The sequence below is a fragment of the Fusarium oxysporum genome, chromosome 2 (genome assembly GCF_000149955.1).
Source record: "Fusarium oxysporum f. sp. lycopersici 4287 chromosome 2, whole genome shotgun sequence".
NCBI lineage: Eukaryota > Fungi > Ascomycota > Sordariomycetes > Hypocreales > Nectriaceae > Fusarium > Fusarium oxysporum.
Window position 1 is genome coordinate 2,482,263 of NC_030987.1, and position 14,344 is coordinate 2,496,606.

General features: G+C 50.1%; 4 protein-coding genes across 6 annotated transcripts; 1 reads left to right on the forward strand and 3 right to left on the reverse strand.

The window, feature by feature from the left end:
- Positions 1 to 938: 938 nt before the first annotated feature.
- On the reverse strand, positions 939 to 2,991 carry FOXG_06397 (uncharacterized protein). 2 transcript variants are annotated; one of them, XM_018385052.1, is made up of 3 exons: positions 2,849 to 2,991; positions 2,212 to 2,757; positions 939 to 2,161 (listed from the first exon to the last, which is right to left on the reverse strand). In XM_018385052.1, exons 1-3 carry the CDS (start codon positions 2,885 to 2,887, stop codon positions 1,160 to 1,162), a joined length of 1,587 nt encoding a protein of 528 aa, XP_018242236.1. In that variant the 5' UTR covers positions 2,888 to 2,991; the 3' UTR covers positions 939 to 1,159. The 2 variants fall into 2 exon arrangements, with proteins under 2 accessions (XP_018242236.1, XP_018242237.1); XM_018385053.1 differs by lacking the exon at positions 2,849 to 2,991 and having other exon boundaries at positions 2,212 to 2,841.
- Positions 2,992 to 3,094: 103 nt separating this feature from the next.
- On the forward strand, positions 3,095 to 6,338 carry FOXG_06398 (chromosome transmission fidelity protein 18). The gene is made up of 2 exons (XM_018385054.1): positions 3,095 to 5,681; positions 5,732 to 6,338. Exons 1-2 carry the CDS (start codon positions 3,226 to 3,228, stop codon positions 6,168 to 6,170), a joined length of 2,895 nt encoding a protein of 964 aa, XP_018242238.1. The 5' UTR covers positions 3,095 to 3,225; the 3' UTR covers positions 6,171 to 6,338.
- Positions 6,186 to 8,427, reverse strand: FOXG_06399 (L-lactate dehydrogenase (cytochrome)). The gene is made up of 5 exons (XM_018385055.1): positions 8,013 to 8,427; positions 7,920 to 7,953; positions 7,833 to 7,870; positions 7,508 to 7,783; positions 6,186 to 7,459 (listed from the first exon to the last, which is right to left on the reverse strand). Exons 1-5 carry the CDS (start codon positions 8,076 to 8,078, stop codon positions 6,365 to 6,367), a joined length of 1,509 nt encoding a protein of 502 aa, XP_018242239.1. The 5' UTR covers positions 8,079 to 8,427; the 3' UTR covers positions 6,186 to 6,364.
- A 140-nt stretch (positions 8,428 to 8,567) lies between these two features.
- On the reverse strand, positions 8,568 to 12,854 carry FOXG_06400 (vacuolar protein-sorting protein BRO1). 2 transcript variants are annotated; one of them, XM_018385056.1, is made up of 4 exons: positions 11,867 to 12,854; positions 11,362 to 11,791; positions 10,147 to 11,295; positions 8,568 to 10,097 (listed from the first exon to the last, which is right to left on the reverse strand). In XM_018385056.1, exons 1-4 carry the CDS (start codon positions 12,142 to 12,144, stop codon positions 8,970 to 8,972), a joined length of 2,985 nt encoding a protein of 994 aa, XP_018242240.1. In that variant the 5' UTR covers positions 12,145 to 12,854; the 3' UTR covers positions 8,568 to 8,969. The 2 variants fall into 2 exon arrangements, with proteins under 2 accessions (XP_018242240.1, XP_018242241.1); XM_018385057.1 differs by having other exon boundaries at positions 10,147 to 11,791.
- Positions 12,855 to 14,344: the final 1,490 nt, after the last annotated feature.

The following is a 14,344-nucleotide window of genomic DNA, read 5'->3' on the forward strand; positions in this document are numbered from 1 at the left end:
ATAGCTTATTTCCCAAAGGTCAAAACACCAGCTGTCTATCACATGGGATGGGATAATATTCTCAACAGAGATAATCGACATCTTTCCCGCATAATCCCCCACTTGAGATCGGCCAGCCAAGGATGTGGCTCCTCACCCTTTGCACAGTAGCGGCCCGGGGCTCCAGGGTCTCTGATAGCGGCTGTGCGACTTAGGCAGGCCGTCCTGATAAGCTCTCAGGAGAGTCCTCAGATTGGCTACAGAACGGCAATCAACAGGTCTAGATTCTCTATTGGGCCGGGACTTGAGCTGCATTCTTATCCACGGACGTGGTACCCAATAACCCCATCCGTGCTTCTTGTGGCGCCTTGAAGGAACGAGTTGGCCATGTACTGCCTTGTACTGTATGTCTACTCTAATCACGTGGACTGGCGGCTCAGCTGCACCTTATCAGCTTGAGGCATACGCTTTGACTTGTTCGTTCAGACTAGGTATACCCAAATACATATGCACTTGTTCTCTCAGTCACCTTCTCAGTGTGATACCGGTTGACTAGAAAAGAACGGAGAGCAGCCGTATCAAGCCCCTGACAATCCCTCTGTTAGAGCATGTCCAAGATAGCCTCCAAACTTTAAACCAGTATGAATCCAGCCATCAACAGTAACGTCAAAGCTGCCATCCTCTGCACCAATAGGTCCTCCGTTGTTGGTGCCTTGAGACCAGGAATCTAATATCCGGTTGATGACTCCTCAAGCCATTTACCAGCCGAGTTGCCCGCCCGTGTACTCCGTACTCGAGTTACACAGCAGATGAGGCGCGCGGAGTTCTCTCATGTTGCGGAGATTATATGTGATCGTTTCCAAACCTTATTAATCACCTACAACCCATTTCTTTTACATGCTCACAAAGCTGACATCACTAGCTACCTACTTTATACAAGGACCCAAATCATAATTTCGTATGAGTATCAATATATGTGGACTTAATTGCACGCTTAGCACTGTTTCTAATGGCAGGAAAATAATGTGCTATCCAGACTTGTCATGCTTTTAACGGTGGTGATACATACAAGGTACATCCGGTTATCTACCGTACACTCTAGAAGGTGGTATATTACACAGGCATCCCATCCGCCTAGCCAAATTTCTTCCCAATTCCAAAAACCACATATTTCTTTTCATTAACCTCGTCCCAAGTACCAGTTGTGGGCCAGCTGGTTGGTCAAATAGCTGAAAGGCGTGGGCACCTCAGCCATACCCTTTCTTGCGACAGGATGACGCAGGTAGACCGCAGCACAGATGTTGGGGTTAACCTCAAGGTAGCGAGGGATGAAGGCAAAGGCAGACATGAATGGGCGAGGACGCCAGGGAGTAACATAGGGTTTAGAGGGATCGATAGGGTTCTCGGAGTCGTTTCTGAGAATGTTGATGAGGCGGCGGGTCTCCTCATGGGTCAAGTTCTCAGTGGCCAGAATATTCATAGCCCGGTCGCGATCTGCCTTATTCGTGATGCCCTCCAGACCCTTCTCAAGGACGTTGTTCTTGAATTGCAACTTCTTCGCCTCTCTCTCCTCCTTACTTGATTTAGAATTTGATTTCTCAACTTGTGGTTCAGCGGACTCCTCAGCCGATGCTTCAGCTGAACCCTCAGCGTTGGCTGCTTTAGCCAGTGTTGAGTCAGCCTTTCGGAATGTATCGACAGACTCAAGCTTTGTGATCTGAGCCTGAATCTGATGGAGGAGGTCTCGTGCGTCAAGTTCGCGAGCCTCAGGAAGAGACAGGAAACGCTGAGCAGTGTCACGAAATAGTCGTAAATCTTTCTTCTGCTTAGCAGAAAGGTTTCTCATATCACCCTTGAGAATCTCTCTGGCGGTTGTTCGGAGGTTTCTGACACGGTGCAACTGCACCTCTCGCTCAACACGCTTGCGCGCGTGTTTTCCAGGAGCCTTTGTATCAGCGGACTCAGCTTCCTCTCCTTCCTTAGCAACAGCCTCGAGGACTTTGGATCGCTTCTTCAGCCCATGCTTTCTGACTGACTCTTCTTGTTGGTCGAGCATCTCCTTCTCACGGCTTTCCATAGTTGTATACTCAGCTGTCTTTTGCTCTCCAGTGCCATACAGAACTTTCTCAACCTCAACTTGGAACATATCACCAGGATTCAATGCGTACGATGGGTGGACCATCTGTCAAATGTTAGAGCAGTCCGTGATAGGAGTTTTCTATTGAAACAAACCTTCTTGCCGTTGACCTTGACAGCTCCGTGAATAATAAATTGACGAGCTTGTCGTACACTGCTAGCAAACATAGCACGGAAAACAGCTGTATCCAATCTTCGCTCCAATGGCGCGAATGTCATTTGCATATAAGGTGTCATGTTCTGGAAATGCTCCGAGAGCATATCATTCACATTTCCAAAAGCTCGGCCTCGCTGAGCAGGATGAGAAGGACTTCGGACTGTTGTACTGCCTTTGGGAACTCTGGAGTAGGTCTCGGCGGTCACATTGGACGTCGTCAGACCTGAACCACGACCAGCCGCCTGCTCGGCACCATCGTTGGCGGCTAGGTATTCGGGAGGGAGGTCGACAGCGGATTGAAGACGTCTTGAAAAGAGCCGCACCCACTTCTTCTCGGAAACATGCTCGCCGTGATAACCTCGGGTTTTCGACTTGGCTGCCCATTTCTGCTGGAAAAATGTTGCTCGACTATTGACTTGGGGCTCACGACCGGCTGCACGGGCAATGTTAAACAGATTGTACTTGTTCCATGATTGCCTGAGTTTCTATATGGTGTGTCGGTTAGCAAGGCAAAATTCACCTCGCGCGGGGTGGAACAGCCAGCCCGGGTCAATTGGGGTCAAAGGTTGAGCATACCGGTCTCGTCAGACTATAGTATTTCGTAGGCCGACGCATATTGGCAGATTGAGACCCACGGTGCTGGGAACTGGCTCGTCGTGATTGTCGTTAAGAGCCAAATTTTTGGCATCAATTCAGCTGGATCACCGGATTATCTCGTGGGTCCGGCCGTGGTGGTTCAATTCAAAGTCACTCGCTTATGTCAGCTCGGGAAGATGAGAATAGGTGGGTCCCCACTAACTTACACGCAGGACGCGACTCAATTAAACACGACGCGTCCCTAGCTCAGAGACGTCCCAAAGGAATTCATGAGTCCCACCAGCAACACCACCATTTTCACAATCCTTTAATATTAAGGATCTTTTACTTCTCATACTCTTGAAAGTCCTTCCACAATGCTTTCAGCGTCGTCACCTATCACTTTCCCTCATTCTCCGCCGCCGGCGAAACGAGCCAAACCCCACGATCATCATAGCCCTCCTAAACCAAAAGCTCGAGGTCCATTCCTTGTTGAGGACGACGAGTCCGATTCAGACAGCAATGGCGAACCTACCGACTCTACTCGTGTAGCAAAACGTCTGATGACCGAGGATCCACGAGAGAAGCCTTCAGATACCATTGCACATGACCAAACAACAACTATTGATCTAGTTGATGAGGAAGAACCCTCAAGCACTCCCGATGTGCAAGCTCAAGAACCAACACGACTGAGCCAAAGACCAATCTTCACCACTCCGATTTTCAGTAATCTTGTGCCGCAATCTTTCAAGGCAACAACATGTAACGGCAAGTCCGTCACAATCAAGGAGCGAAAGGCCAACTCTGCGCCAACATACGAGTCCATGGTCGCAGCTCGATCGAAAACGAAAGAAGGGCGAGCGAAACGAAGCTACTACGGCGTAGATATCCACAATCTCATGAGCGCTGCATCCGCAGAGATCGCAAATCAGAAACAAACGCAGCCGCAAAGGCCTAATGTGCCTGTACAATCAGTCGAACCCCAGCTGCCGAACAGCAAAAAGCCCAAGAGAACTCGCTTATGGACGGAGAAATACCGGGCAAGGAACTTTATGGATCTGTGTGGTAACGATAATACCAACAGACGGGTACTAGGATGGTTGAAAAAGTGGGATCCCGTGGTGTTCCCTGGAGCAGCAAAGTCAAAGCCCGTGATAGCCAGACGACCAGGTGCTCAGCAACAAGAAGAGGAGGAAAAGCCTCATAGAAAAATCTTGCTGCTCACAGGACCTCCGGGACTAGGAAAGACAACGTTGGCACACGTGTGTGCGAGACAAGCAGGCTATGAAGTTATGGAAATTAACGCCAGTGACGACCGAAGTCGCGATGTCGTCAAGAACCGCATCCGCACAAGCTTGGGAACAGAGAGTGTCAAAACTGTCAGTAACCGCAAGGACGGAGACGGCCCCCCAAAATTGGCCAAACCAGCGTGCGTCGTGGTGGATGAAGTGGATGGCGTTGTATCTGGTTCAGGGGGATCAGGTGAAGGCGGCTTTGTCAAAGCACTGATAGATCTTGTTCTCCTGGATCAGAAGAATGCGTCGGGTGCCACCACAGAAAATTACGGGCGAAGGAAGAAGAAGGGTGACGACTTCCGGCTGCTCCGACCCCTGATTCTCATTTGTAACGATGTATACGCGCCAGCGCTTCGACCACTCCGGCATTCCAATTTGGCAGAAATTATTCACGTTGGCAAGCCCACTATGGAGTCGGTGGTTACCAGGTTAAAGAATGTTTTTGAAAAGGAGGGTATCCCTTGCGAGAAAGACGCTGCACGAAAGCTGTGTGAGGCGGCCTGGGGTATGACGAGCGGCATTGACGCTAGACGAGGAGCTGAGAGCACAGTGGAGGGTGACCTTCGAGGTGTCATGGTCGTTGGTGAATGGGTAGCGGGGCGGTTTCGCGCATCAAATCTGAAAGGAAAGGGCTCTCTCACGCGGCAGTGGCTGGAGCGCAATGTCCTTCAAGATCTAACCAGCGGCGCTGGTGGTGCTCGAGGTCTGGGTCGAGGTGGTGTCAAGGATATCGTTTCACGCCTCTTCCAAGAAGGTGGCGGCTTTCCAAAGCAAGCTATGGATTTGTCTCAATCCAAAACACAGCATGAGCAACCGCAGGCTGAGCTGGGTTTCGGCGAGTATCAAAAGAAGCATGCCATGGAAAGACTGCGGCAAATGATTGATACAAGCGGCGAAATCAGCCATATCATGACGGAGGTTTTTACCGAATACCCGAATCGCGAGTTCAACGATGATCTGTACCTTACCAAGCCTAATCAAGCATACGAATGGCTGCACTTTCACGACACATGTCAGTCACGGCTTTATGCTAGTCAAGAGTGGGAATTGGCACAATATCTCAGCCAGCCCGTTCTAGCATGCCATCACCTTTTTGCATCTCCCAAACGCTATCTTCCCAGCATGGGCTACGATCGCCGCTGGGGTGGTGATGTGGAGGATGACTCTGCGCCTCCACTGCCATTCTCTGGTTCTCGAGCTGACTACCAAGCTTTCGAAGCAGAGCGTCAGAATAGGACTCAGCTCCAGGCTTTGCAGGGACAACTCCCACCCACACTGATGCGTTCGTTCCGCAGCGCTGAAGATGTTGCTGCCGAGTTCCTCCCTTATCTTGCGCGTATCGTGTCTCCGGACGTCAAGCCCGTTGTGGTGGGTGGTAGTCAAGGATCCACGGCCAGCGTACGCAGGGAGAGCGAACGTGCCATGGTCAAGCGTGCAGCTGAGGTCCTCGCTGAAGTTGGTATCGAGCTGCAGAAGGGAAGAATTGAGAGTGAGTCGCTCACCAATCGGACACCACAATATGTGTATCGTATGGAACCGTAAGTCATTCTATACCTCGAACAGATGAACACAACTAACATTACTACAGGGATCTCGATGTTCTGGCTACATTCGAAACAGCTGCATCACTTCTCCTACCCTCGGCAGCACCAACACGCTATGCTGTTCGTCAAGTTCTCGATCAAGAACTAAAGCGAACATTAGTGGAACGAGAAGCTCGCGCTCGACAGTCTCGCTTCAAAGCAGGCAACCCACTTGGACACGCTGAGCACCTCAGCACAGACAAGATTATGGCTTCCAAGAAACATGCTCTCGAAGCATCATCACAGGACACTACACTCATCAAGCGTGATTTCTTTGGCCGAATCATAGAGGCGCGGCCGCTAGCTGAGATTACGGGGAATACTCCCCAGCAGCAAGCCAAGCACGAGGAAAAGGAGCGCAAGGTGTGGGTGACGTATCATGAAGGGTTGAATAACGCTGTGAGAAAACCAATATCTTTGCAGGAGTTTATGAGGGGATTATAAGAGCACGGCACCGTTGAAGGTAATGGATATGTGAGTAGCATTAAGTCAAATTAGCATTGGTTGCATAGCGATGTTAAATTTATCCTAAAATTTATAAACAGTTCGACGCTATAAAGAACTCGTGTATCTAAACCTCTCTACATCTAAGGTCACGACAAATATCCAAAAGACAAGTCTTGTCAAACACAGCTCGCCTAGAGTTTCGCTTTGGGGGCGTCCTGCTTGGGTCCAGCCTTGGGTCTCTGAGCAGGCACAGACAAAGGATCATACACAGTAGATGAAAGGTTATCCGATGGCACAGCAGAATGCTGGAATAGACTTCGCAGGTCAAGCATACCGGGATGCAAATCCTCGATAGTGCTAGCACCAATGAGGCGCATGTTCATTTCCAGCTCATCCTTCAGCAGCTGCATAGCTCGTACGACACCAGCCTCACCATAAGCACTCATGGCGTACAGGAAGGGTCGTCCGATACCAACGCCACGAGCACCTAGGCAGAGAGCCTTGAGGATATCAGTTCCACGGCGGATTCCGCCATCGATGAAAATCTCAATCTTGTTCTCGAGACCACGCTCGCGTAGAACAGGCATTGTCTCAGCGAGGACTTCAATGGCGGATCGGGCAAACTCAAGCTGACGACCTCCGTGGTTGGAGAGAACAACGCCCTGGCAGCCGTAGTCAATAGCCTTGAGGACATCTTCGACGCGCTGGACACCCTTGAGGATGATAGGCATGGATGTAATACTCTGGAACCACGCAATGTCCTTCCAGCTCAGTGCAGGGTCAATGAATGTCGAGATAGCGCGCGCAGCACCTTGGCTGTTATCCGTATCTGTGCCCTCTTGGACATGGGAACCAGGATCGGTAAACTTAGATCTCATATCCTTCTCGCGACGTCCCAGCTGGGGCGCATCAACGGTAATGAAGAGACCCTTGCAACCGCGCTTCTCAGCATGTTGCACAATCTTCTTAGTGATGGCACGGTCCTTGTTGACGTAGAGCTGCAGCCACTGGATCTGATCGCCTGCTTTTGCGTCCACAATCTCGTCGAAGGAGCATGATGCAAGAGTGGGGATCATCTGAATGATGTTGTGCTTTGCTGCGGCGCGGGTGAGGACGACTTCACCCTCTGGGTTTCCAAGTTTACCGAGGGCTGTGGCTGTTACATAAACGGGGATGTCTGTTTTTGTGCCGAGCATGGTAGTTGAGAAGTCGATATTTTCCACATCGACGAGAATTTGAGGACGAAACCAGATGCGATGGAATGCGCTGTGGTTCTCTCGCATTGTCTATTCTCATTTAGATACTTCCTCAGTAGTGGTGCAAGGAAAACCTACAATCTCATCGTCGGCAGCGCTGGAGTAGTATCCCCATGCAGTCTTTGACATCACACGTCGAGCGACGGCCTCAAAATCGAAGAGGTTATAGCATTGCGACAGAAGAGGCTTCTGCTCAATGCGCTGCAGACGTTCCTCTTCCTCGGGGTCTACCTCCTTCTTCTCCTGCTGAACGGTGCCCATATCGACAGGGCCGAGATGCTTGGAGGCATCAAGATACTTGTCGAGGGTGTCGGGAGGATGAATTGGTTCGTATTCTTCGGTAGCATCTTTACCCTGGCACGTGTTAGTCGATGAGCGATGTTCAGTAAAGGATGAGACTTACAGCGTATTTGAGGATGATCTTTTGACCTCCAGGGTGTTCTGCAAGTCGTCAGTCTTATCCAATGTTCACTTCTTGAGTATATCATACCTGGCAGAAATTCTGTCACATCATATGCTTTACCCTATCGCATTCAAGTCAGTAAATGTCGGTAAGTCGCAACTCAATTCATGGCGTCCATACGTGAACGATAACCCAGCACGACTTTGCGCTGTTGTGCTCAGCAACCTCGCCGCCTTTTAACACCATTTTGGCAGTATTCGATATGTTGTTTGTTGCAAGAAACGCGCTTCAACTGAGGAAAAAAGAGGACCGTTGCCTTTTGCCCGAGGATGAATGACGAAATAGGCCCTTGATCGACAGGGTATAGCCTATATGTGGATATCTTGTGTCCTGATCTCGGGAGAATAGGTCAATCAATCAAAGGCCAAAAGAGTCAGGAGTAAAATGGAAGTGAGAAGATGAGAAGACGAGGGTATAAGAAGAATAGAAATAAAAAACAATCCCTTGAGAATCCGAACACGGAGACCGGATAGTCAGGGAATAACGGGTAGCGGAACGAAGCCGAGTCGGTTCGGCGACATGACCGGTCTGAAAGTTCAACCTCCCGCTTCAAGCTCAGTAACCTCAGTTCACTTCTGCGGGGAAATACTCCATAAATTATCTTGAACAGCCTCTAAAATTGCCTGTATTACTCCCAACATGCACCATCAAGTCTAGCGCCCTACTTTAGTTGGGGTTAAACAGCTCGGGCAATCGGGGTAAAGGCATGCGGGGTGCCTGGGTGGGGGCTTTTTAGCCTCATTTCACCGCAACCACAACCTCGGTTTAAAGTGTGGCGAGTCTAAGCTCAGATAACCTTACAAGATGAAACAAATATTGTTGGCAATTCTTCTCTATGTCGTATTCTTCCACTCAGCTCTCATAGCTGCAATGCTTGAACACAGTCGCTTTTCCTTCCATCACCGTATCCCTTCTCTTGAGGTCAGACGAATGCATCATAGCCAAATGTATGTCAAAACTCATCGACAAGCATAATAGTCGTCTGTTTACTACTGTCACCCCCAGCCCCTTATGTCGTTTGAAGAGGATCCCCACACAGCCAGCCCCTAAACCCGAAGACTCGCCTTCACTTCCTAATTACTTCCATGCATTCAGCCCTGCCCAAGGATCATTTTGCTGCTGCTGCTGAGGGGCTGCTGATTGAGGATGCGCACTCTGTGGATAAGCACTATTTGGGTGCGCGCTGTTAGGTTGATTTCCATAATGGAATGTCTGCTGAGGTCCAAGCGGTGGTGGCCCAGGGGGTGGCGGAGGTGGCACGAATCCAGGTGGCACATAGCCTCCCTGTGTCTGCGGTGTAGCTGAAGCTCCGTATCCTCCAAATGATTGAGTTTGTCCGAACGTTGTCTGGTTAGGAGGCGGTGATGCAGGGCCCCGGTAGCCTCCAATGTTGAACGACGTTTGATTCGGAGGAGGCGACGTAGGTCCCGGTGTGCGTCCATACTGACTTGGATTATATGTAGGCTGCACAAAGGTGTTGATAGGAGGAGGTCCGAACGATTGTGTTGTTGGTGGCGGAGAAAAGTTCTGGTATGCTTGTTGTTGAGCCAGGGTCTGTTGCTGCGCCGGAGGTGAGTTCGGCGCCTGATACTGGCCTTGATAATTGGTTTGCGGATATCGAGGATTCTGTCCCTGTTGATACTGCGAGGGGGGTGTTGGCCGATTTTGCGTCTGAGGCTGTGGCGATGACTTGGAAGGGTCTATCGACATTCGGTCCATGAGACCCCTGAGTCTCTCTCGCTCCATCTCGGCTTGCGAGTTCTTGCTCGATGACCGCTCCTGCTCAATTTGGTTGAGTAGCTGCGCGCCCTCTGATCTACGGTTGTTGACAAAGCTGTCAACGTTCTTCTCCAAGCTCTCTACTGTCTCGCGCATCTCAGTATACCAATTTTTGGCACTCTGTAAGCCTGCGACAAGGTCCAGAAATTCCTGGTATGCGCGCTTATATCGGTTGATGACTGATGATCGCTGCCGCTGGATTGCCTCATATTTGCTCTGTTCCGATTGAACTCGCTTATCCTGCAATAATCTGTTGAACGTGTTCGTGAGCTCCTTCATCAAAGCCGACTGCTTGTGGTTGGCTTGCAAAAGTCGGTTTTGATGAGGCCGGAACTTTTCCAGCTCTTGCTCGAAAAGCTGCGTCTCATAATTAGATATAGACTTCTTATTCAATATGAGAATCTGGGAAATATCGTCGTTGTGAGCCTAGCAAGGTTAGTCCCGCTTCTGATTGAATACTAGTGACTTTACTCACCTTCTCCTTCAAATCCTTCAGCACCTGGTTTCGTTCTCGCTTGATAAGGTTGAGTTTCTTGAGAATATCCTCAACCCTGTTTATCTGATCCACAACACTAGGACCCTCTTCAAAGTCGTCATCCAGAAGATTCGGCTCGATGCCAGCTGGGCTTGTTGCGTTACTTCCCCTTGCTCGCGCTTGTGCAACGGCACGTTGGAACAGCTGGTCGACTTCTCCTGACTGAGCAGCCCGTCGCATTTCATCAAAATCCATTTCGTTCTGTCGAAGTTTACCCGCTAGCTGGTTGTCACTCCTTGATGCCTCATCTAAAGCCTCGCGGTAATGGCGAATATCGCCCCGTAATGTTGTTGTGAGTCTCGAGCTTGGCTGCTGTGTCCAGTCGTTTTCATACTTGGATCGCATTTTTTCACATACACCTTCCTCCATATCGAGTTGCTTCGTGCTCTTATCCAGGATCATGAGGATGGAATCCTTCTCGGACCGGAGCGAATCGAACAAGGCTACCGGGTTGTCTTGGTCAGAAACATCAGCGCACCACTGCCGGAAGTCCTCATCAGGCAGGATATCCTGGTCGAATCCACCCTTGAGCACTTGCAATGCTCCTGGCAGCCTCAAATAATCCAGGCTGGCTGCCATTTCATCATTGGCCGTTTCCACCCGTTCTGCCTCAGCTCGTACAAGCTTGGCTTTCTCTTCATCATATAAGCTAGCAGACTCCGTAACAGCAAACGGCACAATTTTAGCGAAAAGGTCAGGCCCAGTGATACGTTGAATGTCTTGGCCAGCATATAGCTCGCTGACAGGAATTGGCTTTGCGGCTGGCAGCTTGGCGACGGCTTCCAGGCTGGCCTCAGCGGGCACTTCTTGATGGTACACATAGTCATTATCCCTCAAAGCACTTTGCAGCTGAGTTTGCACTGTCGAGTGATGTCGTTTCGTAATTTCCTGAAGAAATCCTCCACAGTCGGCACTCAGGTTCGAGCTCATGGGAACCGAGCTAGGAAAGTTCCTGGCAATGCGCTCAGCTTCCTTTGCTTGGGCCTCGGCAACTTGCAGTCTTCCAGCAGCGATACCATGCTGGTTAGCCTCATCATCCGCTAAGGCTTGATAGTATTGTGCCATAGAGTTCAGCAGGTTAGTTTTGATCTGGTGCCGTTAGCGAATAAACAACACCAAAGATAAGCCATGTTGCATGGTGACGGGTGAACCTACCTGTACCATCAACAGCCACACTTTCTCAAAAATAGCCTTGTTCACATTTTCCTGTACACCTTCAAGGGCCTGGCCATATAGATAGCCAGCCTGGGCAGCCAACTTCGCGAGCAGCCCAATCTTCTTCTTATCAGCAATTTGCTTTTCAAGAAATACTTCCTGAGCCTGTGCGAGCATGATATGAATCAGTGCCTTGACAGTCTCTCTGCTAAGGTCGGATGATGGCGCATGGAGGAAGTTCTCGTTGATGTAAGTGAACATGCCAGCTGAAGCCTGAAAGTTGTGGTAGGCAGTCTTGAGAGCGGACTCTTCGGCGCGGTCTTGAGCAGCAGCGTGACAGGAGAGAACAGCAGAGATGTTGAAGATGATAGAGGCTTTCTCGAAGGCGAGTGAATATTGCGCGGTAGATTTGTGTGTGAATGCGTCGAACCTGATTATAGAAAATCAGCATGTGTCAAAAGGTGCAGCGCACCATCCGGTCGGACTCGACCTCGGGGAAACGAACCATGTAAAGGATATCTTGATGTGCTGCTCATCAACAGGAAACCGTAAGTCAAGAAGCTCAAGCTGCCCATAGTAGCGATAAAGCATATCTCGTCCAGAAGTGCTATCCTTTCCAGCGCCCCGCACATCTTGTCTCAAGCGATTCAGTGTCGCGCACTCCTCTGCATAGCGTTCTGGATCATCGCCATAGGTATCGCGGATATAGCCCTTCAGAGGCTCAATCCAGTCAATCTCGTTGGTAGCCTTGAGGGGTACCGAGATCATCGGAGACTGTGCCATGGCAGGCAACAGCTAAAGGGCGAATAGCGTAGTGGCGCGATCGGATAGGACTACGGATCGAGGTGAGTGAGAAGAAAGGTATGTGGCCAATATGCAGCTGAGCGTGGAGATGTCTGCTGGAGCTCCAAGTTGGCGGTCGCACAGATGCAGCTAAGGGTTGCAGGAGATGCCGGGCGGAATGACAAGGCTGAGGAAGAGACAGATCAAGTCCCTGAATATTGAGGACGATAACCGGATGGCCGCTTGCAATGCGACCCGATCTATGTATACGGTTCGAAGTGCGTGGTAAGAACGGGAGTGAGAGGCGGGTCGTAAGAGGATGGTTTGGGGGCGGTAGCGGGGACAGCTACAGTACGAAGCCGGCCAAGAGCTAGAGAGACCGCAGAGTCAAATAAGCTCGAGGGAGATGCAGCTAGGATGCACTGTTGACAGGGGCCGTCGAGGGGTGGTGTCGAGAGGAAATCTGTCAACGAAAGCTGCAAGAAGGCACACCAGTCGATAGTAAATCGTCCCACGGAGATTGCGAGGGATGGACAGAGACGTGTCTTCGTTTAAGTTGAGTCGAAGGTTGAGTTGAGGTTGAGGTTGATGGAGAGCGGGGTCCGTCAGGCCCAGTTGGCGTACGGCGGTGACGAAATAGTTCCAGGGGGGGCGTCGAAGCGCGGTAAGGGTACCTAAGACATGAGGTAGGCCCAGGAACAATGTTTTGTCACAGTCAGATGAGGGCAAATAAACACCGCAGTTTACTCTGGAGTGCCGCAGCTGATGAGACGGATAAAAGTCTAGACCCGTGGCATGTACAGTAGCTCTAGAGACGGCTAAATTAGGTAGGACGGGAGCTCTCCAGCTTTTAGCAGCACCTTCTGATTTTGGAGACCACCCGACCTCACCTCAGCGGACATTAGGTACAGAACTTATCTTTTGTACTGCGCCTACGGAACATCGTTTCAACTCACCAATTGTAACCATACAGTAACGCCCACGCTTAATTCATGCATACTACAATATTCAATATGCAACAGATAATCGTCTTCCATCACCACTGGTTCATGATCACCCCCGTCGCCGTCTCATCGCGGCATATATCTCCACTCAAGCACCCCAGAACATGAGCTTTTAGTGCCTAGCCGCATCAACAACCGCCTGATGGGCCATCTTAGGCCAAATATCAACAGCCAGTAACGTTGCAAAGGTGCCTTGTAAACCACTCCTCGTCCCGTATCTTGTGGCTCGACTATTCCTGGCTTGTCTAAGCCTCAATGATTAACCGCCGCCATATTGTCCTCTTCACTCTAATCCGACACTATCACAGACCGATAATAATGTTGAGTTCGGTTCGTGATAACATTCATGGGCCGCGTTATTACTTACGTGGAGATATGCGAATCACAGCTGCCTGTTGATGGCTTCGTGAAATGCGTACTACAAGCTGATGAATACACTAGGCATCACAATTTTCAATGCATGGGACTGGCTAGATTGTTTCTATGGGCAATGGCCGTCAATCTCCATATCACTATCTGAATAGTGTCCGGTGATCTCGAGTCAGGCCTGCAAGGCGATTCGTTCGACAGTCACGCCAAAATGAAGCCTCATCATTATCATGTACGCCAAGACAATTTTTCTTCCTAGCCATCACACCTTCTTTGATCAATAAAATGGAAACCATTCTAGTTATCTTGCTTGGGGTCAGCGGTCGGGGCTCCCTCATCGTCTCAATCACATCTAATCACAGCCCAATAGAAGCACATGGGAGAGACAAATTCATGTTTCCTTCATAGTCCATGCATGAAGCATGTCACATGTTTAGACTCACATCCATTGATAGGTAGAGAACATCTTAATGGTCTGCCGAACTATCAAAGTTGCAGCTGGACCATCATCGATTTGCTCAACTCAATATCACTCACATACAAAAAGACCCTCGTCTGATGACTCGGGGCTAATGCAAGTGACGCTGGCCTCATCCTAGCCAGGAACGCCCATTCTATCTACCATTGGTCAGTTCTTCACAAAACCAACAAGGAATCCCGACCCAATCCGTAGCAATGAGCGGCCCGCTTCTGCAGGGGTCTTGATCCTCTCAAAGGGTCGCCGCGGCCTGTTATGCGACCCGATCTCTGACTATGCCAAACCGTGCGCCACGAGCTCGAGATATGACCAACCGTGTAAGCGGTCTATAAACCAAATGGTATACATA